Genomic DNA, 26,681 nt, shown 5'->3' with positions numbered 1-26,681 from the left:
GGCTCTCTGATAAGACTGGCCTGTCCCTGCTCACAGCCCCGGGCATACCTGCAGATCCATTCATTCAAAAGTTGGGAAGCAGAGACTTGTACTAAGACATGACCTGATGGAAGCCCTGGCAACATGACGCCCCCACATGAAAGCGAGCTAGGGGGAAAACACACATCTGGAAAAGCTTCGGTATTGAAAGTAAGTTTTAAATCCTGCTGCAGTAACAACAGCACATACTGTCCTAACCACAGAGTGAATGGCACTGGTTCAAGGTAAAACCCGGAGCCAGTCCAGTGCCCCCCACCCCTTCACAGTCCCTGATGCCCACCATTGGGTCAAGCAGGCTCAGGCTCATGAAGCAGAATCTCTGCCGGACTCTCAGGGCTCTAAGTGTTCTCCGATGCTGCCAGACGTCCCTGAGGCTGCAAACCTCTTGGGGCTGGGTATTGCAGGAGGGGTCTGCTTCTGCAGAGCGAGTTGGCTGTAAAGTGCTCCAGACAGGAGTGATGGTCAAAATACATCATGAATGGCACAATGTGAGCCTTGGCCAACTGGAACCAACCCACTGGAGCAGGCCCAGGCCAGGAATGAACCCCTTAGCTGCTGGGTTGTGGGGAGGTGGGGGCAGAGACATAAGGAGGCCAAGGCTGGGCATGGCACTTGCGGGGGGCATGGGGGGCTCTGAGCAGCGCTTTGACTAACCTGCATGGACACACGTACATTAATATTCTAAGAACCCAAATGTAGCACTGGTGCATCTCAGACCAGGAGGTCCCACACCCTGCAGATGTCAAGTACAGAGAATACAGTGGCCGAGCCCCTCCCCACACCTCACACTCAGCCCTTCAGCCTCACGTCCTCCAGGGTGGCACCTCCCACAGACCGGCATACTGCCCTGCCCAGTACCTGGGTCTCTGGGTTGGGAGATTTGTGGCTGCTGCCTTAGGATCCTCCAGGATGTAATGTGGCCCATAAGATGCTGTAGGTTAAGTCTGCCCACTACTCATCCTGGTCCACACACGCCCCAAACAACTCACACACTGGCCCTGCGTGCCTCATCCCATCACCACCTGCCACCCCTCAGGTCACTCTGACCAGCAGTCACCCAAGATGCAAATGCCCTCCCTTTGGCTTCTGGGTCAGCAAAGGCATTCTTCCATCAGAGTCTCCCCTGTGAGCTGACGCCTACTTGGCAACTTACCCCCGTCTCTCGGGGTTGAGTACCCCAGTGGGTGAGGATGCAGGTTTCCTCTGGGGCTTCTTTAGGATCCCTGCACGTTCTGCCCAGTGTACAGCAAGGCTGCATGGGACCATGGCCAAGCACTGTTAAGCTGGAGCCCCAGGGACTTACTGTGTGTGCCCAGGCAAGTCCCTTCCCCTCTCGGGGCCAGTTTGTCATTTGTACTATGAAGGAGCGGGCACGACCTGGTTGATCTTTGACCTGTGCCAGCAAGTGCTGCTTGGAAGACTTTTTCTCTGGGAGTTACTGATTCCATAGAAGCCCAGTGTGTCTTTAGCCAGGCATGGTGGCATGCCCCTACAGTCCCAGCTACTTGGGAGGCTGAGGTGGGAGGATCACCTGTGCCCAGGAGGCGGAGGTTACAGTGAGCTGAGATCACGCCACTGCACATCAGCCTGGGCAAAAAAGCGAGACTCTGTCTCAAAAAACAAAAAGAGAAGAAAAGAAAAGAAACCCAGTGTGTCAGAGCCAGCAAGGCCACGAGTGGCATGTCTTACCATACAGATGAGGAAACTCAGGCCCCAGAGGTGCAAACCACTGGCAGAGCTGAGCCTGGAGCCAGTGCTCCCCTCCCCCAATCTACTGCTTACAAAGGCCAGGAACTACCTTTGACCTTGCTTCAGACTCTACTAGATCCTGCGGCTGGCCTGGTACAGGCTCTCAGCCAGGTGGCCTGCTCTGGTGCTGCTGCAGAGCAGCCTGGACTCAGTGGCTTCACTCACACTTGTGAAGGGAGCACTGATGAGTTACTGCAGCTTCCATGGAAACATGGCATGCTGCATCTCAGTGCTTGGAACCTGGAGAGACCCGCAGAGAGTGCCACATGGTGGCGAGCCTTGGCTCTGCCCTGTACCACCTGAACACATGATGACAGCTCCTGCTCCGCCCACCCCACAGGGCCACGAGGACAGAGGGAGGCGCACAGGGGCCAGGGCTCCACATGTGCTCTCAGGCTTGGTGCCTTTGCAAGGGCTGACCATGGCCATCACTCTAGCGCCATTGCTCACAGTGCCCAGTATTTAATTTTTTCCCCTAGTTTCTCAACAACCAGTAAAACAGGGCTGAACAGGGTGTGAAAACTGAGTGCCAGGAAATGTGTGTGGCAACCGCAGGTATCGAGAGGCATGTGGGCCCCGAGACTGTGACAGCGCTCCTGTTTCCATGGTGATTGAACCAGGAGAGGAAAACCCACTGGGCCATCATCAGGTCTTGGCCGGGGAGGGAAGGATACAGCCTCTTGGGTCTTTCAGGAACCCAAACACAGGTGACACACTCAGGGGTCCTTGTGCCCCATCCCCACCCCTGCCCCACTCCCACTACTGCCACGAGCAAGGCTGAGGACCTCAGGGCCTGGGGGTCTGGTGAGAGGGACCTCGCTGGGCAGGCGTCACATGTGTAGCATTTATTGCATTAATACTTAACGAAGCCCTCCGAGACCCAGGGTCCCCCTCCCCCAACTCTGGGCCACATCTTCATCTTAGTCTTTGGGGAGAAAGCTCTGAAGTCAAGTGGAGAGTTTTCCAGAGCAAGTGGAGGGGCACAGGGAAGGCTCTGAGCCCACCTTCCCCAGACCACCTCAAGCTCTGCCCTGGCCCAGGAATGGAGGTTTCTGCCATTCCCGAAGGCAGAGAAGTTCTGGGATCTGCTTATCCATTTGTAAACAAATGATTCTTCTCCTCCTTGACACATTCAGTTCTCTGCTCTGGCCAAAGCTCTGGCCCTGAGACCCAGTGAGATCCTGGCAGCTATCCAGGCTGAGAGGGAGGCAGCCTGCAGCCTCGTCTGTCACCAGTTCCCCTTGGAGTTGGGGACACCGACGTCCTGAGACTTAGTAAGAAGAGTCTGAGGGGCTACTCCTCTCTCCCTGTGGCCCCAGTTACTGGGTGTTCTCATATTTCAGGTATCTAATCAGCCTGCCTGGGAGCGGCAAGGTGTCTAGTAGTTTTATACGGTATTTCCCAATGGCCTTTCGAACCCGCAGCCGGCAAAGGTGAGCCAGAGGTCTTGGAGGTTCTGGAAAAAGGAGGGAAAGAGAGAGGCTGATTTGTCGTTTGCGATCAGCAAAGGATTTGCATCTGTGACCCCAGCCTGGGGAGGCACCTAGCTGACGTGGCTGGGGAAGAGAAGGGGTACCTACACCCCAGTCCCTGCTAACTAAAGAGACCCAGCAAGCACCTTCCCACTGTTCACCCCTCATTGATCTGCACAGCCCAAGCAGTGGACAGAGTGGTTATCACACCCATTTCACAGGTGAGGAAACTGAGGCTTAGCGAGGTTCTGACCCTTGCCCAGGATCCCTCCTGGGACTACAGAATGGTGCCTCCCTCCTCTTGACCGCTTCCTCTTCATACACAACCTGGGCCCCAAATACAGCTTTAGCAATGGGGTCTGATGGTTTGACCTCTTAAGTGCCCCCACATGTGGAATTCAACTCAGAGCTCCCGGCGATGCTGAGAGGCCAGGGTAAGAGAGCAGAGACTGGCAGTTCCCCCCCAGCCCCAGAATCCCACCTGGCTGCCTCCCCCAGGAGCCACGGAGCAGAGTTTTCTCAGCTGGGGAGTGGGTAGAGGTAAGAGCAGGGATGAATGCATCTAGTAATGGGGTAATTTATTTCCATCCTGAGCAAAGGGTCAGACACAGAGAAAGGGTCTGCTGAATCACAGAATGCCATTCATTCATTCACTCATTCATTCATTCATTCATTCATTCACCAAGCACATGCTAAGCCCCCTTGCTGCACCTAGCTCTGTGCTTGGGCCAGAGGTGCCTGCCCAGAGGCTCTAGGGGCGGCTTTCACAAGAGACGGTGCCCTCTGAGTGGGGTACTGAGGGGTGGGCAGGAATCTCCAGGTAAGGAAGGGAGACAAGGGCATTCCAAGCAGGGAAAACAGCAAGTGGCAAGGACAGGAAGTCAGGCAAGCCTGGGGCTGAAGGGGCAGGTGAGATGTGGAGCAAGGGCAGAGGGCCAGGTGGCTGGAGCGTTGCCTAGCGATGCATCCACACAGCCATCACCATGTTTCTGACACCCCCACTGCCCTCTGAGCTGCCCTCTGAGTTCACTGCCTTCTGAGCTCAGATTTTTCCACTAAAAATCGGACTACCCCAAAGAACAGGGAAGCGTCATTCCTGTTGTCCAGGCATCTTGTCTGGTTAGTTCCTATTTCTATCTCTTAAATGCTGTGGTCTGGATAAAAAAATAATATGGTTATCTTGCACATAGAAGGTCTTGAATATATATTCAGTTAATGGCTGAATTGGAATAATTAATTATAGGCATTAAGACCAGTTAGAACACTTTTTTAATAGTCCGGAAAAGAGATGGGGAAACCATCAGGTAATGAACTTAGAATATAACCTTCCCTCCAGGAAGCTCAGCACAGGCTGCTGAGCAGAGGCAGAGCCACAAGGGCTGGGCAGGCCAATCCATGGGCTCTGGGTGTTTCTTCCCAGAATAACGATGTGGACGTCACAGCATTAAACAAACAAGCTCGTGGGGACTGTCTTGCAGGTGGGAAGTGGGCTTTAAAGTAACCCAAATAGGTACTGGTTAAAAACGATTGGTTTTACTGGCTAACAAATGTGTACTGCACACTAAGGTCTCTGCAGGGATTTCCCAGGAGCATGGCTGAGTTGTGGGGGAATCACCCTTCTCTAAGGAAGGCAGGAGAAACTGACAGAATGGGTGGGACTGTTATCTAGGCTTAGACTGCTCCACCCTCTAGTGGCCAAGGATCATGGTGGCAGCAACCAATTATTCATTAGTTCCTTGAAGGTTTACTGTGCGTCTAGAGTTGAGCCCCAAGTGAACAGGCAAGTTGATGCCTCCCTGCCATCACTGCCCCAGAAACTTTATCAAAGGCTTCAATTCAAGTGCCTTCCAAGAACCTGTGCCAATGAAACATCCCACAGTACGTCTGGGTTCACAGGGGTGTGGGGATCAAGGAGGAACATGGTGAGTCAGAGCTGGGGCACAGGGTGGGCCCCTGAGGCTGCACAGTCTCACCTGGGGACAGAAGCAGTAATGGTGGAATGACAATGGCCTGCTGCAGGCCAGCCTCTGTACTACTCCTTTAACAAACACTTGGCCAGAGCAGGACTGTGCCCTCAGAACCAGAGAATGCCCTGGGGTAGCTGGGATGCCGCTGCACACATGCCCATTTCTGTCACCTGCAGTATCCTGTTTGCCCAGGTGAGCTCCGTAAGGCCTAAGAGGGACTCTGACTTCCTCAGCCTGACTTAGCCAGGTGGCCCCATCTACTCTGCACACATCAGAGCAATAGTGGCCGAATCCCACTTCACTGTGCCTGGCACAGTTCACGTGGACAGAGGTGAAAGGGGTTGGCCCAGGTGCCTCTGTTCAGGTGGTGAGAGGCCCTGCCCACAGTCACTCAGCAAGACCCTGGCAAGGCTGGGTCCAGGGTTCAAGGGCCTGTCTTCCACACTAGGGCTTTCTGTGCACCAGCAACTTTGGTGTCATCTGGGACCCTGTTGAAATGCAGACTCCCTGGCCCCACCCCAGACCTGCAGAATCAGAAGCTGCATTTTTAGCAAGACACCCAGGTGCTTGGTGTGCAATTTAGTTTGAGACACCCTGGACCACCTTCTCTCCTCTCCCCTGCCACAATGCCTCTTGGTGGCCCCAAATCGTTCACAACCTACTCTGAAGGTCCTGATACCCCTCAGGGGAGCTATAGCTGTTTAAAACATCATAGGAAGATGTAGTGGAGAGACTCTGGAGTTGGTCAAACCTGGGTTTGAATCCTAACTCTGCCACTAACCAGCTATGACTTTGGCCCAGGTGGCACAACTCTCTGAGGGGCAGATTCCTCACGTTTCATCCAAGGAGTTACAGACACATGGTATGTGACACGCAACACAGAGCCTGGCATGGAGCAGGTGCTCCCAGGGTTAGGCCTGGGCCTCAGTCAGGCAGGGAGATCTGCCAGCCTCGGCGCAGCAGCAAATCCCTACCTGCCTTCTCCTTGATGACGGCCCAGTCCTCGAAGCTGTCAATGTGCTCCTTCAGCCTCGAGCAAAGCTGCACATTGCCCACGTAGTCCAGGAGGACATCGATGATGGGCCCTGCCCAGCGGCTCACCTCTGGGGCAGACACAAACTCACAGAACTGAAAGAGAACACGCGGAGACCCAGACGTGAGTTCACCCCACCTGTAGCAGCCTGAGGCCAGGGAGCACAGGGGATGTGTCCAAGCACACACCCAGCATAGACACTGTCCCCTGAACAATGTCCCCCCAACACAGGCTTCTGCTGCCCAAAGTGGAAGATGGGCAACTTGAGCAGGTCACATCACCTCTGAGCCTCAATTTTCCTGTCTATAAAATAGGTATATGAAACAAACTCCAAGGGGAATTTTTTTAAACGTGAGAATTAGGTATATGAACATAAACTTTGCACACAGTAGGCAGCCCATGAAACATAGCCATTAACCATAATAGTAATTATCTCCAGGAGATGAGTGTGTCTAACTTCCTTTTAAGTTCTGGCTTTTAAACCAACCATATGGACATGTCCTGCCCCGGGGTCGCTGGCTTTCTGCTTCTGACCCTACCCTACACCAGCCTGCTCTTGACATCCCTTTCCGGATCATTTTTATTTCACATGGCATTCCAGGTGCAGCCCCTTAGTTCTGCAGAGTTCTCCGCTCCACTATCGGTTCCTTAAATTCCCCAAAGCAGTGGACCACAATAAGGATTGTTCCAATGCACCACTAAGTTCTGCGGCCTCTAAAGTGAGCTAACCGCCGGTTCCGCTGCCTCCAAAGGGTGCTAATTCCCAGTCGACTACGCTCCCTCCAAAGCGCCCTAACCACTAACCCAGGCTACCCAGGACGCAGGTTGACCACCGTGCTCGGCTGCCCCCCAGAGCTGTCCACACTCCCGCGGAAGGAGTCCACGCGGCTCCGTCACCGCCCACGAGCGCGCCCCCCGGGCCACACCCCCGAGGAGCGCTCCCAGCCGCCGGCGCGCGCCGCCCACCTGCACCACGCCGGGCTCCTTGTCGGCCGCGGGCTGGTCGTTGAACCTGCTGGAGGGCTGCGGGGCCGGCGGGTGCGGGCCGTTCCCGTAGAGGCACGAGAAGCAGGGCTCGCCGTCGCAGCCCAGGTCCATGAGGAACTTGAGCAGCGACAGGCACTTCATGGCGAACATGATGGTGGCGGGGAAGGCGGTGGGGTGCGTGACGATGTAGGCGTCGATGTTCGCGCCGTGGTCCAGCAGCAGCTGCATGGTGCGCAGGCAGCCGTGGCGGATGGCCACGAGCAGGGGGCTGATGACGTCGCGGTTGGGGTCGGCGCCGTGTTCCAGCAGCAGCTCGGTGGCGTACACGTTGTTGTTGACGACCGCGAAGTACAGCGCGGAGCTGCGCCGGTCCTCGTAGAGGCGCGCGCGCTCGGGGGCCAGCGGCGTGTTCACGTCGAAGCGCGCGTCCAGCAGCGCCTCCAGCACCTCGTCGTGGTTGCGCTCGGCCGCCAGGTGCAGCGGGCTGATGCCACTACGGCGCACGCGCGTGCGGCTGGTCACGGGCAGCAGCATCTGCACGATCCTGCGGGGCCGAGGGGCGGGCGCGGGTGAGGGGAGGGGCGGGAAGGGGCCGGCCCCGCCCCGCCAGCCGCGGCGCACGTCCCACCGGCAGGGGGCGCCGCGGGTCCACCATTCTCACCGCATTGGGGAAGGTGGGTCGGCTGCCGTCCCCGCTTTGCAGATAAGGAAACTGAGGCTCAGAGAGCTTCAGCCACCCACCCAAAGTCACATAGCCAGTAAGGGGCAGAGCTGGGCGTCAGACCCGGAACCTTTGGCTTCCGAAGTCTGAGTTCTTAAAAACCTCAGCCAGACTGCACTAGGGTTTCGAGAAGCTCCCACTGATTGATTTCAGGCTAAGGGCTGTGGCCTGTTGCCAGCTCACTCATCTGGAGGAACTGACGGGGAGGCCCCCACATCCAACGAATGTCCAACCTCCTCCCTGCAGGAGGCAGTAGACGTTTGGAGCCAGATCCTGCTCTCTCTGGGGGAGGATGGGCAGGGACAGCCAGATCCAAGAACTCTTGTGCCAGGAGGCTCCTAAAGACAAGTGCTCTTGGGTTTAATCTTTACAATAACCCCTAAAGCAAGGCTCTTCATTCCCATTTTGCAGATGAGAAGATTCAAAGCTCTGAGAGGTTAAGGGCCTGCCCAGCCATACAGTCAGAAGAGGGGAACCAGGGCGTGCACCCTCCTCTGACTCCAGGGCTGAGCTGTCCTGCATCCCTATCTTGCTGTCCTGGGACCCTAGTAGAGTCACTGGATCCTGAGGACAAAAGGGAACAGACGTGTTTGGCCCCAACTACTTCTGCCCCAGGCCCCAGTCAGCCCACTGTGACCATGAGGTCACTTGTGCTCCTCTCCTGTGAGTCTCATCGCCTCCTCCCCCGAAGGCTGAGGCTAGCTTCTCCCAGTCTCTCTGCCCCACCTTCTGTGCGTGCAGAACTTGGTCAGCTGCTGAAGCCTGAGCTCCCAGAACCACCAGTTCCTCTTTCCTAAACTGCAGCCCTGACCTCAGCACTTTACCTTATTCATCTACTAAATCCTCCCAGTAGCACTCTAAAGTGAGTACTGTAATATTATCCTCATTTCAGAGATGAAGAGACGGAAGCCCAGAGTAGGTAAGTGGCTCCTCCAAGGATGCAGAGCTAGTAAGTGCTGGAGCCAGGATTTGAACCCAGGCAGTCTGACCCTGACCCCAAAGCTACACTCTTCAAACTCCCCTACTTCTTGTGTAGCACTTAGGGTGACAGTTAATATATCACGGGGCTTTGCAATCTTCACAATGTGTTAACTTGCCTGCTCATTTTACTTCTGCTGCAGCCCTGGGTGGGAGTGGCTGGAGCAGGCCTGTGGCCCTTTTTTTTTTTTTTTTAACACATGTGGCTCAGAGAGCTGAATTGACTAATCAGGGGTCATAAGACAACTCTAGGGGCTCAACCCCAGGACTCTTGGCCACTTCTCTTGGCTCTCTTCTCTTAGACCCCTGCCTCCTGCCACCAGTGTGATTCCAGACCCTAGTCCCTACTGACAGGTGACCTCACAGCCTTGTGTGGGGCTCCAAGGAGGCGGCCATTGCGGGGGATGGGGAATCAGGTCCCACTAGGCCCATTCCCATGCCTCTCGCTTCCTGGCACATGGGCTTCCTGGAAATCTGATGCCAGTGACCTCCTGCTGGGATCTCAGTGGAAAGTATTGTTATTGTTAGTGACGCTATGTTTGGCTAAAATCTGCCTCTAAAACCTCAAAAGGAAATTCACACACCCAGGGGGACTAATTGCCTCCTAATTTCTATTTGTGTAGGCACAGGAGGCCTGACTTTGCTCTGCAGAGGTGCTGGTCAAAGGCAGGCCTGGGGCCTCACCCTGGACGGCGGCCACAAATGCTCCGCTAACAGCTGTAACGTGCCCATAGCGAGAGGGCCTGCCTCGGGGCTGCTGACCAGATGGGGCTGGGATCTCTGGCAGGTCACAGCTGGCCCGGCAATTCTCCATGAACCAAGGGAAAGTGGCAGAAATGTGGGAACTTGAACACTGTCTCATAATGCAGTGAATCATCTTATTGCCGTAAGTCTCTGCCAATCAGAAAGCGAATGTGTAATGCTGGACAGGCTCTGGAGACCAGTGTGTCCAGCTCTCCCATTTTACAGAGGGTAAAAATTGAAGCCTAGGCTTGGGGTGGGGAACAGAGTGAGGTTGGACAGAAGGCGAATGGTACACAAGAGCAAAATGCAGGTCTCCAGATGCCCAGGGCCAGGCCTTCTACAATGTCCTGCTCCTCCCAACCATGGGAGGGGCCATGTTGGCAGCCCCACTGCACATCATCACTCCTCTCCCAGCCCGTTTTGTGGGGCAGAGGACAGGAGGACAAGGGGGTGACCCCACCAAACAGTCTGGGTCTTCCCACTTCTCCCACAGGCATGTGTTGGGACCTCAGAGTACAGTTGCTCAAGGGGCATCTTAGGAAGAGGAGCAAAGGTGACCATTGCCTGATAGAACCGTAGGTGTCTGGAAGGATGGCTCTCAATCTCTCGCTTGTCCCCTCCCCAGTGCAGAGGCCACACCAAAAAGCTTAGCTTTGCCTGTGTAGCCCTGAGACCAGAGCAGATCCAGCTCAGGGTCACTCCAGGAAAACCCAGTGCAGCAGTGTGGCAGGTACTGAGCTGTCTCTGACCTTGGACCTCATTCTGAATCACTGGGCTCCTGCTTCGCTCCTGGGACCCACCAGTATCTAAAGCCTGGCATCCTTGCCCCAGGCCCAGGTTCCCACTCTGGGATTCTAGTTTCCTCAAGGCAGCAGCCTTGCCATACTGCCTGGCCCTGGCCCTGATGCCCTTTCTGAATCTAGCCCAACAGCAGGGGAATGGGCAGAGAGCTTTGAGCCAACGCAGGCTGTCCTTAGCTAGAGAGGGGCCCAGCATGAGCAGTGGGGGAACCGGGAGGCTCAGAGTCCGGGGTACAGGGGTTACACACCAGCTCTGCCTTTCAGCACTGGGCCAATGCAGGCCTGTCACTTAACCGCTCTGAACCACACCTAAAGCAGAGGGGTAATTAATTGTAATAATGGTGATGATGATGATGATGTTAGCTATAGCTACCCTTTATTGAGCTCCAGTGGGTTGCCATGAGCACGTTACCCCCTCCCTTCCTTAGTCATAGTTGTGCTAATATTGCCAAGCACTTACTATGTGCCAGGTACCATGTAAAGTGCTCCTCACATTTATTTTCTCAGTTCAATCCCAGCATGACCCTTAGAGCTAAGAACTTGATCTCTTTTACTCATTTACTCAAAACAACACAGCAAGGCAGGACTGCTTCCAATCCCAGGACCAGGTTCCAAAGTACCATTTAGTAATCTTTCACCAAGGCTGCTTTTGAGGATAAAATGATATCTTACACATGAGTCTGATCGGCCTGTAGTTGGCAGCGAATAAATAGTGGCTCTTGGTATCTTGACCGCCACAATGACTGCAGCCCACTGCCCCTGCTACCCTAAACACAGAGGCGTTCTGGGTCACCAGGTCACTGTGCCGTAACCTTTGTCAATGTTCAGTGTAAATTTGGATGGAGGGCTGGGCACGGTAGCTCATGCATGTAATCCCAGCTCTTTGGGAGGCAGAGGTGGGTGGATCACTTGAGCTCAGGAGTTCAAGACCAGCCTGGGCAACATGGTGAAACCCCATCTCTACTAAAATACAAAAATTAGCTATGCGTGGTGGCGGACACCTGTAATCCCAGTTACTTGGGAGGCCGAGGAAGGAGAAACACTTGAACCCAGGAGGCAGAGGTTGCAGTGAGCCAAAATCGTGCCACTGTACTTCAGCCTGGGCAACAGAGTGAGACTCAGTCTCAAAAAAAAAAAAAAAAAAAAAAAATTCTGGATGGAGGACTTGACTTTAATATGGGAACCAATTGCCCATAGATGGCCCCATTGCCAGCACTTCTGAGCTCCACTGTGTGGGCCTGAGGGACTTATTTTCTACAAGGCTCTCTCTATTGAGCTCTGAGCCTCAGTTTCTCTTTTAACTAATGGGGATATTAACCTGCTTGTGAATGTGTTTTATAAACTGCTTTTTAATGTATTAAGTGTTCTCTATTTGGCTTTATTCCAGAAAGAATTTCAAGTGGCTTGCAAAGATTGATAAAATACAGCAAAAGTAGTATATATTGGAAGCAAAAGAGAAGGAATATTTAAAAGCGATGGAATCAGAAGTAAGGCCCAGAATGCAAGTCTGTGTTTTCTATTGGCCACAGAAGAGGCTCTAAGATCCGAATTCTCTACCCAGGCTGCACAGTAAAATCTCGCGGGCAGCTGTTAGACACCCCGAAGCCTCGGCCACAGCCCAGACCAGCGGCAGCACCGTATCTTCAGGTGGGGTTCGGGCATCTGGGTTTCTAGTGCAGCCAAGGTTGGAAACTACTGTTTTGGGTGCTATTCTTGGGGCATCTGCTCTGGTCTAACTCACACAGTTTCTTCATAAATCTATCTTTGGTGTTGATCTTTAATTTCATACGGTGGCTTTGCTAAACTGGAAATGAAAAATGGGAAAATGTGTGCCTTGGAAGTGACGGCGACATTGGGATTTTAGAGCTCCTTTCTCGGCACACCCAAATGTCACCCCTGCACTTAAGTGCGCTCAAGAGAAGACACATCTGGCAAACAGCTCTCAGCTCCTGGTGCTGCTTTCCATGCCTGGGACAGCCAGGGTGTGCTGGCAGGTGGCAGAATGCGGAATGTCTGTGGAATGTTACATCAAATCCCCGAGCAGAAGGCCTTTCATGCTGCATGCCCAGGGAGGGAGTGATGAGCTTGGGGCTTGCTGGCCAGGGGCCCTGCTGCCGGTGGCAGAAGCTGCTGGGAACCAGGCTTTAACCTGTTGTTCAGTAGCGCTCAAAAAGTGGCCCAGCCCCCTCTGAGCCTTGGGGGACAGAGGGAAATGGGGCTCGGGAGTGGAGGTTGAATAGCCAGGGAAATCACCATGGGAATCCGAATGAATCCAAGGCAGGTGGGTTTAGGGGAACAGAAACCATGTCTACAGTGGTTCCAGGCACGACTCGCCTTGCTCTCTGATCACCCCCAAGGCCACCTAGTGCCCCTTTAACTTCTCCAGCTGAGGCTGGACTGCCAACACCTGAGTTCAGTTGAAAGCAGCCCAGATGAAGGTCCCAGCCCTGCCGCTGTCTCCAAAGTCACTCCCATATCTGGCCTTGGTTTCCTTCTCTGTAAAAGCAGGGCCTGAATTAGATCAATGATCTCTGCAGCTATGGACAGACTGTATCTGATTTGCTCAGGGAGCTTTTCAAAGAGACAGCGGGGCTCTTTCTCTCCTGGAGATTCTGGTTCACTGGATCTGATACGGCGTTTTAAAAACAGCCCAGAGGGACATGGATGTGCAGGCTAGAATTGGGGGGCAGTGGGCCAGGAGATTTCCAAAACGCACCCATTCCCGTCTGATCAACCGGATCTCTCTGGGGTCAGACTCAAGGTAAACTGTGTTTGCCCAACTCTGACTGATGCCGATGATTTGTGGAACTGAAGAGAAAGGTGCCATCTTGCGCATGCCTGCTGCCCGGCTTGAGCTGCTGACTTAGCTGCACAATCATGGAATGCACTCTCCCTACTAAGAGTGGTGCACGTAGGGCGCCTGAGCACACACTGGGTGCAGGTGCTCTGCTTGGTGCTTTATTTCCATTCTTTATGAATGCATATCCATTTTACTGGTCCTCCCACAACCCCATGAGGCGGGTGTGACCATTACCCATTTTACAGATGAGAAAACTGAGGCTCAGAAAGGTTAAGCAACTTGCCCAATGGCCTCAGCAGGAACTCACACCCAGATCTGTCAGCCTTGTGGCCTGCTGTGCTGTCCAGAGAAGGCTGGGTCTCCTCTGTGTGTGTACCGGCGGGTCTGGGGAGTGGGGAGGGCATCTTTTGTTGGTGCTGGTGCAGGCAGCCTGCGCAGAGGGGCCTGGAGCTTTAAGCATCAGCTCTGAAGCCTTGCAAGTCTCTCTGGAGACTTTCACCCCATTTCCCTCTGCCTTAGCAAAGAAAACAAACATCCCCTCAGTACACAGTCTGTGCTCCTCACTCTCCTCCCTGTCTGGGAGACTGGGGTGTGCTTCCCCAAGTGTCATCAGGGTACACGAGATGGGATTTTAGGTGAAATTTTTTTTAATTGATTGGAAATGGATAATAGTGTGATAAATGTTTCCTCTTCAAAATAAATTCATTTTAAGTAAAAACATTATTTCAAGGAAAAAATACTAAGCAACAAGAGTATAGATATTTAAAATCAGGAACAAAATCTGTGAATGGACAAAGTTTGGGAAACGCTGTCCAGCAAAAAGGGTTGGGCGCTGGGGTTTCAGTCCTAGCCCTGGGGACAGGGCTTTTAAGGGGAAGTCTCTTGACTACCAGAGCCTTAGTTTTTTGTCCTGTAAAATGAAAATCCGGGTTGACCTGTATACCCACAGCACAGCGTGAGGTCCACATGAGAGACAGATGAGGCACAGCCTGGAAATGACCAAGCCCTGTCCATCCTTTAAGGGCAGCTGGTGTTCCGACTCTGCGGCCCAGGCTTCCCCATGCAGCAGTGTTGCTGGGAATGTTTAAAAACTGTTTCAAGCAGGGCAGAGAAGGGGGAAATAGCTCTGGTTTGTAGCATTTGCCAATTTCCATGCTGTAAATATTCCCCCATGGCCAAGTTTAAGCTACCAATGTGAGGTCAACAAATGTGGAGTTGGGAAGGGGTGTGCGCAGCGGGTTCGTGAGAACTGGCCCAGGCTGGCTCCGGCACAGCTCTGCCCCTGGCCCTGGCACACCTCTGCCCCTGGCCCTGGCTTGCCTCTCTCCACAGGAGCCAGGCAGCTCCTCGGCATGCTCCTTCATGATGTCACGAGTTCACATGTCTGTGCTTCTTCCCTTCCTCCAGATGGCTCCTTGGGAACTTAAGCCTCTCTCATCTGTCGCAGAGTATCTAGCACATAGTAAATGTTTAATAACTGCTAGCTCTTATCATTGGTGCGTTTGTGTTTTTGCAGGTATTCACTGCATGCTTGCTAGTTGTCTGGGAAGTTATCTTTGCATTCCTGGACCCCCGGAAATTTTCATTAGTTCAGACTCATATCTGCCTCTCTGGGTAGAATTCCTGTAGATGTGACCTTTGGAGCAGGTGAGTACCTGCCACCTATGAGCTGTGTGACCTTGGGCAAGTCACTCCACCTCTCTGAGTCTTAGCTTCCTCATCTAAACAACAGAAATAATAATATCCACCTCAATGAGCTGTTACGCAGATTAAACAAGTCTCTGGTGTTCGTAAGGGTTTCCGATTATTGTTGCTGCTGCCGTTGTTATAGGCACTCACTCCATGCTCTCTAACTGCTAAGGGGTTTTCCTCTTCCCCATGGGAAAGGTGATGTCCATTCTGACCTCTCCTGGGCCTTCCTAATCCTGTGGGTGGGACATTTGGGGCTGGCCCACCCCTCCCATCCCCTACCCCCCGTGGGTCTTGGGAGAGCTGCCGGGCGCCGTCAGAGCCTGGACTGACCTGTAGTTGCCCTTCTTGGAGGCGATGTGCAGCGGGAGCAAGCCATCCTTGTTGGTCTTGTTGGCGTCGGCGCCCTGTGACAGCAGAAACTCCACCACCTCCTCGTGCTCATTCTTGCAGGCTTCGTAGAGGGCAGATGCACTGTCGCTGGCCTGCGTGTTGATGTCAGCACCTGGGGAAAAAGAAGCAGATCAGCAAGTGACCAAGTGTCTGGGGAGTGGCTGTCCTCGATGTAACACCACCGTGTGCGGGGCCTGCTGTGCTAACCACGGTGATGCACCGGATCTTTAACGACGACCCTTAGGAAGGAGGAGTCTACCCAGGGCCACCCCCAGCTTCTTTCAACATCAAGACCCAGGGGCCTGTCTCGGTGCGGTGGCTCCCGCCTGTAATCACAGCACTTTGGGAGGCCGAGGCAGGCGGATCACCTGAGGTCAGGAGTTCGAGACCAGCCTGGCCAACATGATGAAACCCTGTCTACTAAAAACACCAACATGGTAAAACCCTGTCTCTACTAAAAATACAAATATTAGTGGGCATGGTGGTGGTGCCCATAATTCCAGCTACTCTGAAGGCTGAGGCAGGAGAACTGCTTGAACCTGGGAGGCGGAGTTTGCATGAGATCCACCCTGGGCAACAGAGGAAAACTCCGTCTAAAAAAAAAAAAAAGGAGAAAGACCCAGGGGCCTGCCAGCTCAAACAGAGGCCTCTGAGAGGATACAAGCAGCCACGATGGTGCTGGCATTTTCTGAGCACCCACTGTGTGCTGGGCATCGTGCTTTCCACATGCTACGTCTGAATTCACAGTGGGCGTCACCCTGTGAGATCAGTACTATTTTTATCTCCAGATTACAGACGGGGACACTGAAGCACAGAACACCTCGACCACTTGCCTCAGACCGCCCAACTCATAAAGATGGAGCCAAACTTGAACCCAGATGGTCTGATGGCAGAGGCCATGGTGAATGTTCTGATGGCAGAGACCATGCTCTTAACCCTCACTCTGTGTAAGAGGGCCTGGGCCCTGTCCTGAGAGAAGCCGCACGGGTCTAGGAGAGCACAGAGCCCCTAATAAAGGAAAATTCCAATAATGTTATTAATTGCAATTTGCTATTGATATTGCTATCATTATTGCTTATATTGCCATGCTATTCATATTGATAGTTATTGGTATCAATAACCTCTAGCTCTTATCATTAGTGCTCTCTGTGCTAGGTACTCCCTGCATGTTTGCTAATTGCTCATTCTCTGCCTTTCACTTCAAGGAGTAAGAGAATTACTTTCTGTCTCCTCCCAAGAAAATACTAGGCCAGGTGCAGTGGCTCACACCTGTAATCCCAGCACTTTGGGAGGCCAGGGCGGGAGGATCACTTGAGCCCAGGAGTTCAAGGCTAGCCTGGGTAACCTAATGAGACTCTGTCTCTTCTCTACATCTACTGAGTAGCCCCTGGCCAGGCATGATGGCACAAGCCTATAGTTCTAGCTACTCAGAAAGCTGAGGTGTGAGGATTGCTTGAGCCCAGGAGGTTGATCTCGGCTGCAGTGAGCCGGGATCGCATCACTGCACTCCAGCCTGGGCAACAAAGTGAGACAGACCCTGTCTGAAAGACAAAAACAAAAACAAAACCAGAAACATTAATTCATGCTGCTAGGGGGAGGAATCAGGCCTGGTGACAATCTGCCTCCAGCCCATTCTTCTACACCCGCTACATCTCCTGGATGAGGGAGCGGGAGAGGTGAGGGAAAGAACTGACATGCACACAGCTTTCTCTGCAGAAAGAGGGTTCAGGAAGGACATGGAACTAAGATGCTGGGAGATGTCCATGGGGCTAAAATCAAAAGCATCTGCTAACCACAGGTCATCTCTCTAAGCATGTGGCTGATCTCAGGCTTTCTGGTAATTTCTTATTTTTGATAACGGCGTGATCAGTTTCTGGTCTAGCGGAAAGAGCACAGGCTTTGGCGACGGATGAGAACCAGTGGGGGCATCTGTTTCACGGTTCACAAACCCTGCAGTTTCAGAAAGCCTTTAGGAGCCTCAGTTTTCTCATCTGTCAACCAGGAATAATAGTACCCACCCCACAGGGTTACTGCAGGGAGTAAACAAAATAATATAAGCAAATGTCTCAGTGCAGTGCCTGCCACGGGGAAGCTGCTCAGACATGCCAGTGGCTGAGGATGCGAGGAGCTGGGCAGAGGGCTTCGTTCTGCCTCCGGCCCGAGGGAGCGCCAGTGAGCTGCCCTAACCCTCTGCTGGGCTCTCAGAGGCAGGCGCCCTGGAGGGCCTGGGCCCTGCCAGCAAAGCTGCCTGCTCACACAAGAAAAATATTTGGGTTGGAAAATGGACTCAGCCCACAAAGTGAACAGACCCTGACTCAGAATGTCGGCGGGATACCCGGGCAGATGTTTGGAGTTAGTGAGGTCGCCCTTGCCTGCTGAGCGAGCTGTCCTTCACCAGGACTCCAGGCCTGGGCTCCCAGGACCCTGCCTGTGCCCCTTTGTTCTTATTCTGGGCAGCCCAGATTTGTTCCTGGCTGCAGGGAAGGGCCTGTGTCTATGTTCCCCACTGCTCGGGCACCTGCTGAGTGCGCCGATGCCTACCTGGGCACAGCCGCATGCTGCTGACTCTCATAGGCTAGGGTGGCTGGCAGAGCACAGTGCGTGTGCAGTTTGGAGTCAGATGGCAGTGGGCCAGCATCCAGGCTCGACTGTGACCAATTATTAACCTCTGCACCTCAGTCTCTTCATCTATACAATGGGATGAGCACACTACCTACCACGTGGGGCTATGGGAGAACTCCACGGACCCAGTCTGTGTTCACACTTCGCAAGTCCACAGCAGATGACTACAGTTCAGCCTCAGCATCTGGATTACCCTGGCTTCTCTGTTGCTAGAGAGAAAGGGCTACTTCCCACGGAGAGAGAAAAGAAATCAAAGGCATACTTGGGGAAGATCAGGATATAATGTTCTGTAACCAAAAGCAGGTCTGCCATGTCTCGGGGTCTTCTGCTGCTGGGCCATCATAATGCAGGCCGTATTCTGTTATTTTCTCCCATTAAGATATTTCACAGGTGAAGAGGGCAAAGACCTGGGTTCAAGTCCCAGCTCTGCCACTAATCTGCTGTGTGACCTTGGACAAATAACTTTCCCACCCTAGTCCTTGAGTTCGTCACCCATCAAAGGAGGAGGTGATCTTAATGTTGGGTGAGGTTCCTTCTGGCCCGGAAGTGTGATGTGGTGGAAAGAGAAGTGGTTGGGGTGTCAGGTGACCAAGAGTCTAGCTAGTTCTACAATGGATTAGCAAAAAGCAGATCAGCAAGTGACCAAGTGACCAGGGAGTGGCTGTCCTTGATGTAACGCCACTGCGTGCTGGGCTTGCTATGCTAACCACGGTGATGTACCAGATCTTTAACACCGACCAGTGTTTCTTTCTCTGTGCCTCAGACTCCTCGTTTGTAAAATGAAGATGTTGGACTAGATTAGAAAATAATAATAGGTGGTCCATGGGCCACACCTCCCCCATTTGTGCTAATGGCAGATGTCACTAGTGGATCCTGACGCTCTTCCCACTGAGCCTGGACGTAGCCTCAGCATCCTTCTCAACACAGCACTCTAGGGGGAAACTCCTACTCCATCAGAGTGCCCACAAGATGATCCCTAACTCGCCTTCCCTTAGAGCTGACCTCTGACATCCTTCCCGTGTACCCTCTGGGGACGCCACAACCTAGGGACCCTTAGCCACTCACCGTACTTGGCTAAGAACCTCAGGGCCTCCAGCTGCCCACTCTGGGCGGCCACGAACAAGGGGGTGATGCCGTAGGCATTCGTGGACTCCACCTTGGCTCCTCCGCTCACCAGGATCTCCATGACCTCCAGGTCATTGCGAGATACAGACTCGTGCAGAGCAGTCCAGCCGCGGTTGCAGCGGTGGTTGGTGTCTGCGTTGTGCTGCACCAGAATCCTCACCGCCTCCGCGTTCTTGCGCTCACAGGCTGTGCTCAGGGGGAAGCAGGATGGTCAGCAGGGCCTGGCAGGAGCCGGCCAGCAGAGACTGCATTCATCCGCCTGTCCATTCACTCATCCACTCATTCAACTTTCTACTGGGTGTGGAGTAAGTTCCAGTCCCTGCATTGAATCTGGGATATACGGCTAAAAGTAATACTGATACTAATATTAGCAATAATACTTGCTGATTTGTATGTCAGGTGCTGGTTCTATCTTAGGCTCTCTGTTCTAAGCATATTCTACAGGATTAACTAATTTAGTCCCCTCAACTTCCCTGAAAGGAGGTAGTGATGTTATCTGCTTTCACAGATAAAGAAGGTAAGGCACAGAGAGGGTATGTGACTTGCCCAAAGTCACACAGATACTAAGTGGCAGAACTGGGTAGTCAGGCTGAAGGTCTCTGTCCCCTGGGATGTCCCAGGATGTCCCTATCATTTCCCCTTTCAATGGTACCTGCTTCAGTCCTCCACATTACCAAAGCTGGAAGAATCTTCCTAGATGAGGAGTGGACATTGTGATAATCCTGCTTAACTTCCCCCTACTTCAGCAAAAGCTACTAATTTAGTTCAGGGTAAAATGCACGTTGTGAGAACAGCTCTGCAAGTCTTCCTTGACCTGCTCTAACCTCCTTTATAAACCTCATCTCTCTCTAGACCCCAAACGTGCCCTTGGCTCTGGCCCCGGAGTTCTCACCAGGAGCTGCAGGTGGTATTGGAGTCACCTGGGCAATTGTCCAAATTAACCAGCCCTGGAAACTTCTCTGTGTCAGTGTCAGTGGGAGAAGGAGTGAGGAATGGGTCAGGGAGACTGGCAGCAGGGGAGGAGGGCTGCCTGTGTCCTGTTTCAAACAGGACCATAGGCCAAGCCCTCTACCTCTCTAAGGCTTGATTTTCTCACCTGTAAAATGGAGAGAATAAAATCTTGAGTGGATGCTATGGTAGTGAGACTGTGTGTAAGGCCTGAGCATGGTGCTTGGCACATAAGAGGTGTGCTTGCAAGACCAGGGCCAAGCTCTGGCTGTGGGCTGCCGAGCTTCCTGGGCGCTCCGTCTGGACAGCTGAGGTTCCAGGTGATAGGCATGGTGCCCTGGCAGGTACGGACTCCAGTGAAGACACTTTCACGGTGGGTCTGCAGTGTATCCCATGACCTACTATTCAGTTCCTGCTGCCCAAGCTGTTCCAAGCACTGGATAGCAGACACATTGGAAATCGGGGATATCTGTCATTTTTCCAAGTACAGAAGCCTGACCATTTGTGTAGGACCCCGGCCGATTGCTTCAGTGTGTAGGGATGGACAGGAAGCTTTAGAATGTAGTGGTTGAGTGCGGTGTGACATCCGGCTCCCTGAGTGTAAACCCCTGGGGTACACCTTACTGGGGGTGTGATCCTGGGCAGCTCATTTCAAGTCTCCGTGCCTTAGGTCCTCGTCTGCGAAAGGAGATACCAGCAGGGCCTACCTCATATGTAGATGTGTATGAGGGTTCCATAAGAGAACAGTGTCTGGCATATACGAAACACTCAATGCCAGCTATTGTGATTATTTAGATTTTGACTCTGGGTATCGCTAGGGCAGCCAGTGAATATCTGTGGATGATGTACTCAGTAAGCCAGGAGGCCTTATTTTTCTTAAGCAAATGTTCCCAAGGTACATGCTCTCACATATCCCACGCCTTTGCCAATGCGGTTCCCCCTGCGCGGCCAGTGGGTAATTCCTCCTCTGTGGTTCAGCTCAGGCACCCCTCCTCTGGGTGCCCCTCCCCCATGCTCCCACAGTGCCCCCTGCCAAGCTCTTCGCTGTTGTCTGTGTGTGGGAGCCTAGTGGGCTGGGAGGGCGTACAGGCTGGACGACCACTTTCCAGCCCTGAGCCCTCAGTGTCCCTCAGTGTCCTGGCCCAAGGGAGGCAGCTGGAAAATGTTGGCAAAATACATGCCAGAATGCATGATTCAGTTACACAAATTATGCATTTGAGCAGGGGCACACTGAGGGTTATGCACTTATGGGAGCAACATTTGTTCCCTGTTGCCCGCCCAGCTTCCGGATCCTTCCTCAGGAAAGTCCACTCCGGGGTGGAGGCCTCACCTTTGTAGAGCGGTGTCTCTCGGGATTTGTTGGAGATGTCCGGCTCGGCCCCAGCCTGGAGCAGTGCAAGGAGGCAGTCCAGGTGGCCCCGGCACGTCGCCAAGTATAGGGCTGTTTCCTCCTGCAGGGTGCGCTGGTCGATGGCCCCTGGGTACGCTGCAGAGGGCCCACCGGGAAATTGATGCAGGAGGAAGATACTCGGCCCCACAACACAGAGGCTGTCCCAATTGCCTCCCAATTTCAAGAACAAGGTATGACATCGCCCGAAATTTACCAACCTCAGACTACATTCATCTGGCCCTTTCACAGGCCATTTTAACTTCCTGGTTGTACAAGTCCAGCTCAGATGCCACCTCCTCTGAGAAGCCTTCCCTAACTGAGCCCCCTTCCTCTTCGAATACTCCTGTCCTTCCCTTGAACTCCCACCAGCCATTGCTGGAAACCTGCTGCCACATGCCAGGGTTTCTTGGAGTGTGGGAACCATTTGGGGTCTGTGCTGCTTCAGGGCAGAGGTGACACCTTCCTGCAGGAGTTGCCCTTCCGAATCTGGCTCAGCTGGAAGACGAGACTCATAGAGGAGGCATGGCTGGCTCAGGGCCCCACAGCAGGTGGGGAATAGCCTTGGACGGGCACAGGCACAGCTGCAGTATTTTTCACAGCAGATTAGCCCCTGGGACATTCTGGAACAAGTTGGCAGAGGCTCTCCCAAAAATAAGCCCTCCCTCATTCCTTTTCTAGGAATTAGGCGTTCCTGTCCTCAGAGGCCTGGAGAGGTGGCAGTGGGGGTGTCTGTTTGGGGGTGGAGACAACTCATTTCCCAGCTCCTAACTCCGTGACTGTAACTGACAAACGGAGGTGACAGCCTTGCCTGCCCATCTCACCAAGGTGGTTGTGGGTAAAGAACATGAAGCCCCAGGAGCAGCAGTGGTTCCCCCAGTCCCTTTCCCACCTCTGGCCACACCAGAGCCCCCCCTCACCTCGCTGCAGGACCTTCAGGCAGCCCAGCTGGCCATAGTATGCGGCCTCGTGCAGCGGCAGCCAGCCCTCCTTATTGGGCTCTGCGAGATTCTTCCCTTCCTTGATCATGGTCTTCAAGGCCTCTTCATCACCGTCCTTGATGGCCTTTATCAAGGGATCCACAGGCCTGCAAGAACAAGGTGTGGGTCAGTCCTCGAGGTCAGGCCGAGCCAGGCCAGGGGGCCTCTCTCCAGGAAGACGGCAGGGCCTGCTGGGGGCTGGGAGCCAGTGCTGGCAGTGGGGTCACTCGGTCCTCGTCACTGCTGGTTCTAGGATGAGCACTCAGCCCCCTGCAAACCAGTGGCTGCAAGAGGACTGGGAGACCCTCCATCCCTGTGGCTTTCCACGGCTGCAGTGAATGTTATACCAAGACCAATTCTACCAAGAAGATTCAGGCACACAACGCCAGCCTCCCAAGGGGTGGCTAACCACCCACATGGGAAGCACTTGTGATAATTAAAGGCCTTCCCTAAGTATAGTGCTCCAGCGTTTACCAGGCATGCCCACCTCGGGGACCCCTCTTACTCCAGAGTATCTCTCTGGGGTCTTCCAACTCCTCTCCTTGCCCTGTCCCTTAGCCCCACTCCCAGTACATCCAGATGCAGAAAAATTATATATATATATATATATATATATATATATATATATATGCTAGAAGGATTAACAAATTTAAAGCCTTCACAATTTAAAACTTGTGAATGTCAAAAAGATTTCAGGGCTAAAGTGAAGCCCTTCCTTGCTTGGCTTGTTAAAGTCCCTTTGTTCATTCATTGCTTCCTTTCTTCCTTCATTCATTCACTGAGCTCCCTACCCCATCCTTGGAGAGTCAGTGAGAACCATGATGGCTGTGACTCTCAGATCCACTTTTGGGGAGGGTTCTGCATCAATAGCCCCATTTCCCAAGTGGAGAAGGTGAGGCTGGAGCCAGGCCTTGTTTCCAGGATCCCCACACCATGTTGGGCTAGGATCGGCTCTGGGGGTCTCTGCCACCAGCCCCTGCACACTCCCAGCCACTTCCTCCAGCATGAGCAGCACTTCCTCCTGACTCTCAGGCTCTCTGGTTATTAATAGCATCAGAGCACAGATGCCAGTGAAGCGACAGACCCAGCAAGGATGATGGGAAACTGACCAGATATGTCCTGAAGACCCCATCAACACCATCACCGCCACCTTGACGAATTCCACTTAGGAGCAGCCAGAGCAGCCCCTGTCGGCATCGGGAAAAGCCCAGTGGGGGTACGTATCCCTTTTTTCCTGGAGGGTCTTGGTGGGACCCCAGCTGAACTGGAAGGGAGGAGGGCTGGCTGTTCTTGTGGCCGTGGCAAGCAGGGCGCGGTGCAGTGCGTGAGAACACTTTCAGGATCCGTCGCCCAGCTTGGGTCTCTCCAGCTGTGATGCAGGACCCTGCAGCTCTCAGCTCCACACATTCACAGCTTCTCCATGACCTCAGACAAAGTCCCCGCCTTGTGGGTGGGGGAGGGTGCTGGGGGTGTGAGGCTAACAGAGAGTAACCAGCTGGACAGGACCCCAGAGGTCACGTTGCCCTCCAGCTGTGTCCTACAGAGAAGGGAGACTCAGGGGACAGCAACTCTCCGGCCGTCATGCAGGAAGTGGCTGCAGCTGAGACCAGCCCTGGGTCTCCCTTCCAGATTGCCAACTACTCCCTACGCCTATCACACCAAGGAGGTGAAGGGTGGCAGGATTTGAAAAGGGGCTGGGAAGGAGAAAGAAAATATTGGCCAATTGCCTCCTCCCCTCTTTTGCTTTTGGCTGCTTCCAGGGTCGCTATTCCAGGGGCACAGAGAGGGGAGGGAGGCAGAATTATTTTCCAAGGAAGCCATTAGCCCTGCCCCTGGTGCCAGGCACACAGAACCCCTGCAGCTTAGATTATTTCTGGATTTTAGCACCTGGCACTTCACAAATAAGGTCAACAAAACAAGAGCTGTGGTTGTGAGCCTTTTGGATGTACCCTCAGCCATGGCATGGGGAAAGTGAGACTGGGACAAACAGAAGGGTTTACAAATTCATCAAGTTCAACTCCAAGCTCTTCTGGGCCTCTGGGGGTCTAAGGCCATCTCCCCAGTCTCCCTTGTGCTGAGTCCCCAGTTGCAGAGCCCCTTGGGGCTCCTCCAGTGCTCAGATCCCATCCGGGGGCATCCTAGGGGGCAACACCAGCATGCCTGGCTGTTCCTTGAGGACTGAAGTCTGTGACCACCAAGTCCAGCTCAGCAGGAGCAGCAAGGTCCCAGGGAGACACCCCTAGAAGGAGCTTGCCTGGCAGGTGCCTCCATAGTGCCCTCTGCCCTCCTGGGTGGGGGCTGTGGACCTGCTTCCCACCCTCCCTGCCACCTCAATTAGGGGAGTGAACTTGGATGGTCCTGGGGCCAGACAAGAGTCACTTACGCCAGCTGGGAGGCCTTGAACAAGCTGCTGCTGTATTTCTGCATGACCCCTTGGAACAAGCCCATGGGGGCGCGGGCTGGTGAGCTCTCAGAAGGCGCAGCGGACCTGGAAGGCGCAGAGCAGGAGTGAAAGAGGGAAAAGTACTCTGCATAGGAGAAGCGGGTCATGGCTTCAGGCAGACGTGAGGGTGGAGGGAGAGCCGGGGAGAGACTGACTGATGGACAGACACAGGGCTCTGAACCAAAGCAGATGGCTGGGTCTTCACCGTGTGCTGGACACAGCTGCTGTGTCTCTGGATTATTTTTGGCCCTTGGAGGAAGCCCTGGGAGATTTAAATGACCATATAAGACAACAATGAGGTTAACCTCACCCCACCCCCAGGGTCCCCTCCCCAGCCAGCCATGAGGGAGGCAGATACTAAGCAAGGTGACATTCTTCACCCAGGAGGATGTGAGCCAGGGTCAGCAGGTCAATAGGTCTCAAGATGAAAGGGGCTCAGCCTCACCACTGGCCAGGCAGGTCCCTACAGGGCGGGAGGAGAAATTCATGGGGAAGCAGAGGACGGGGGAGCAAAGCTGAGAAGCCAAGCTGTGCCTGTGACCCCCCGTGCCCACCTGCCAGCTCCTCATTAGGGGATCTTGTCCCAGGGTGGGAGCAGACACTACAGCAACCTCTATAATGTCACTATAGGATGCACAAGGAAGGTCATCGGAACCAGACACAGGTTCACATCCAGGCTCTGGTGCTCCTTGGCCATGTGATGTGGGACAGGTCGACCTTCTCTGTGCCTTAGTCCCCCCACCTGCAAGGTGGCATGAAAACAGCCGGTGCTTGAGGCCTGAGTAAGCGGCTGGTGTGAGGAGCTTGCTGGAGTGTGAGCGCAGAGGGGGTTCCGCACGTGCTCGCTGCTAATTTTCTCATCATTTTCCTCTCTAAGCCTCAGTTTTCCCACCCTGCCAGGCCCTTGAGAGGGTGGAAGGGCTGGAAGGAGGAGGGATGGCCACTCCACACATCTGGGTTGGCCTGGGGTCGTCGTGAGAACAGGTATGTGGCCCCTGCTGACCCCACCCTCAGGAGGTCAGGCCTGGCCTCTCCCCAGTGGTCCTGGCCTTTCCCCACACTCTTCTCGGGGGATTGGGGAGGATTCTGCTACCAGTGACTGACACCCTGTGGGGCATGAGGTAATTGTGACCCTGAGAAACACCCGCACTCTTTCAGGCCGGGCCAATGCCTAAAGATTCTGTGGGTACCCCCGGCAAGGCCAGGGCCTGGTAGAGAGGAGCAGGGCGGGCGGGAGGAGGGGGACCTGCTCACCCCTCTGCGTCACCCTCTCAGGGCTGACTGCAGGCCTGGCTGCCTTCCTCAGCCTCCCCACGGTCACTCCTTCCCGCCTTCCTTCTCCTGCCCCCTTCTCCCGGCCTCCTGCTGACCCGAACCGGGGTGGGCAGGACACCTCCCGCACGTGTCCTCGTTCATCCTCATCCATCGACTGTAGATGGGGGTGCCTTTTACCGATGAGGACACGGAGGCTGTGAGAGGGGACGGAACTGCGCAGGGTCACCTGCAGCGGGGCAGCGAGCAAGCAGAGGTTCAGACCGCCGCTGTCTGCCCAGCTCTGACGCCACCCTGTCCTCTGAAGGCCTGGCCTCTTCCTGCCTTCTCATTCTCTCTCCAGCTCTCCGACCTCCACACTGACCAGCCCCGCAGCTTTGAACAAGCCCCATCCCCTCTCTGTGCCTCAGTTTTCTCATTTGCAAAATGGAGAAGTGAAACTGGGACCAGACTGGGGACGTCTTCACTGCTTCTGCAGCTGTGGAGAGAGTCCATGTCCAGCAGATCCCAGGGCCAGGGCCCCTCGTCAGCC

The 26,681-nt window shown here is 54.0% G+C and overlaps 1 protein-coding gene across 1 annotated transcript in view; it reads right to left on the bottom strand.

The window, feature by feature from the left end:
• Positions 1-2,612: 2,612 nt before the first annotated feature.
• Positions 2,613-26,681, bottom strand: part of ASB2 (ankyrin repeat and SOCS box containing 2) — a 42,966-nt gene continuing 18,897 nt past the window's right edge. The window contains exons 3-10 of the mRNA XM_032287548.1: positions 24,818-24,922; positions 22,375-22,541; positions 21,398-21,553; positions 19,060-19,305; positions 15,313-15,484; positions 7,227-7,791; positions 6,202-6,355; positions 2,613-3,244 (exon numbers count right to left, since the gene is read on the bottom strand). Coding sequence (XP_032143439.1) covers positions 3,108-3,244; positions 6,202-6,355; positions 7,227-7,791; positions 15,313-15,484; positions 19,060-19,305; positions 21,398-21,553; positions 22,375-22,541; positions 24,818-24,922 — 1,702 coding nt within the window. The 3' untranslated portion in view covers positions 2,613-3,107. The remainder of the gene's footprint in view (positions 3,245-6,201; positions 6,356-7,226; positions 7,792-15,312; positions 15,485-19,059; positions 19,306-21,397; positions 21,554-22,374; positions 22,542-24,817; positions 24,923-26,681) is intronic.

This window comes from Sapajus apella, unplaced genomic scaffold, assembly GCF_009761245.1.
Source record: "Sapajus apella isolate SASKATOON/1434 unplaced genomic scaffold, GSC_monkey_1.0 scaffold20, whole genome shotgun sequence".
In the NCBI taxonomy this organism is placed as follows: domain Eukaryota; kingdom Metazoa; phylum Chordata; class Mammalia; order Primates; family Cebidae; genus Sapajus; species Sapajus apella.
The sequence above is the reverse complement of the archived record's forward strand: the minus strand, read 5'-3'. Positions and strand labels throughout refer to the sequence as shown.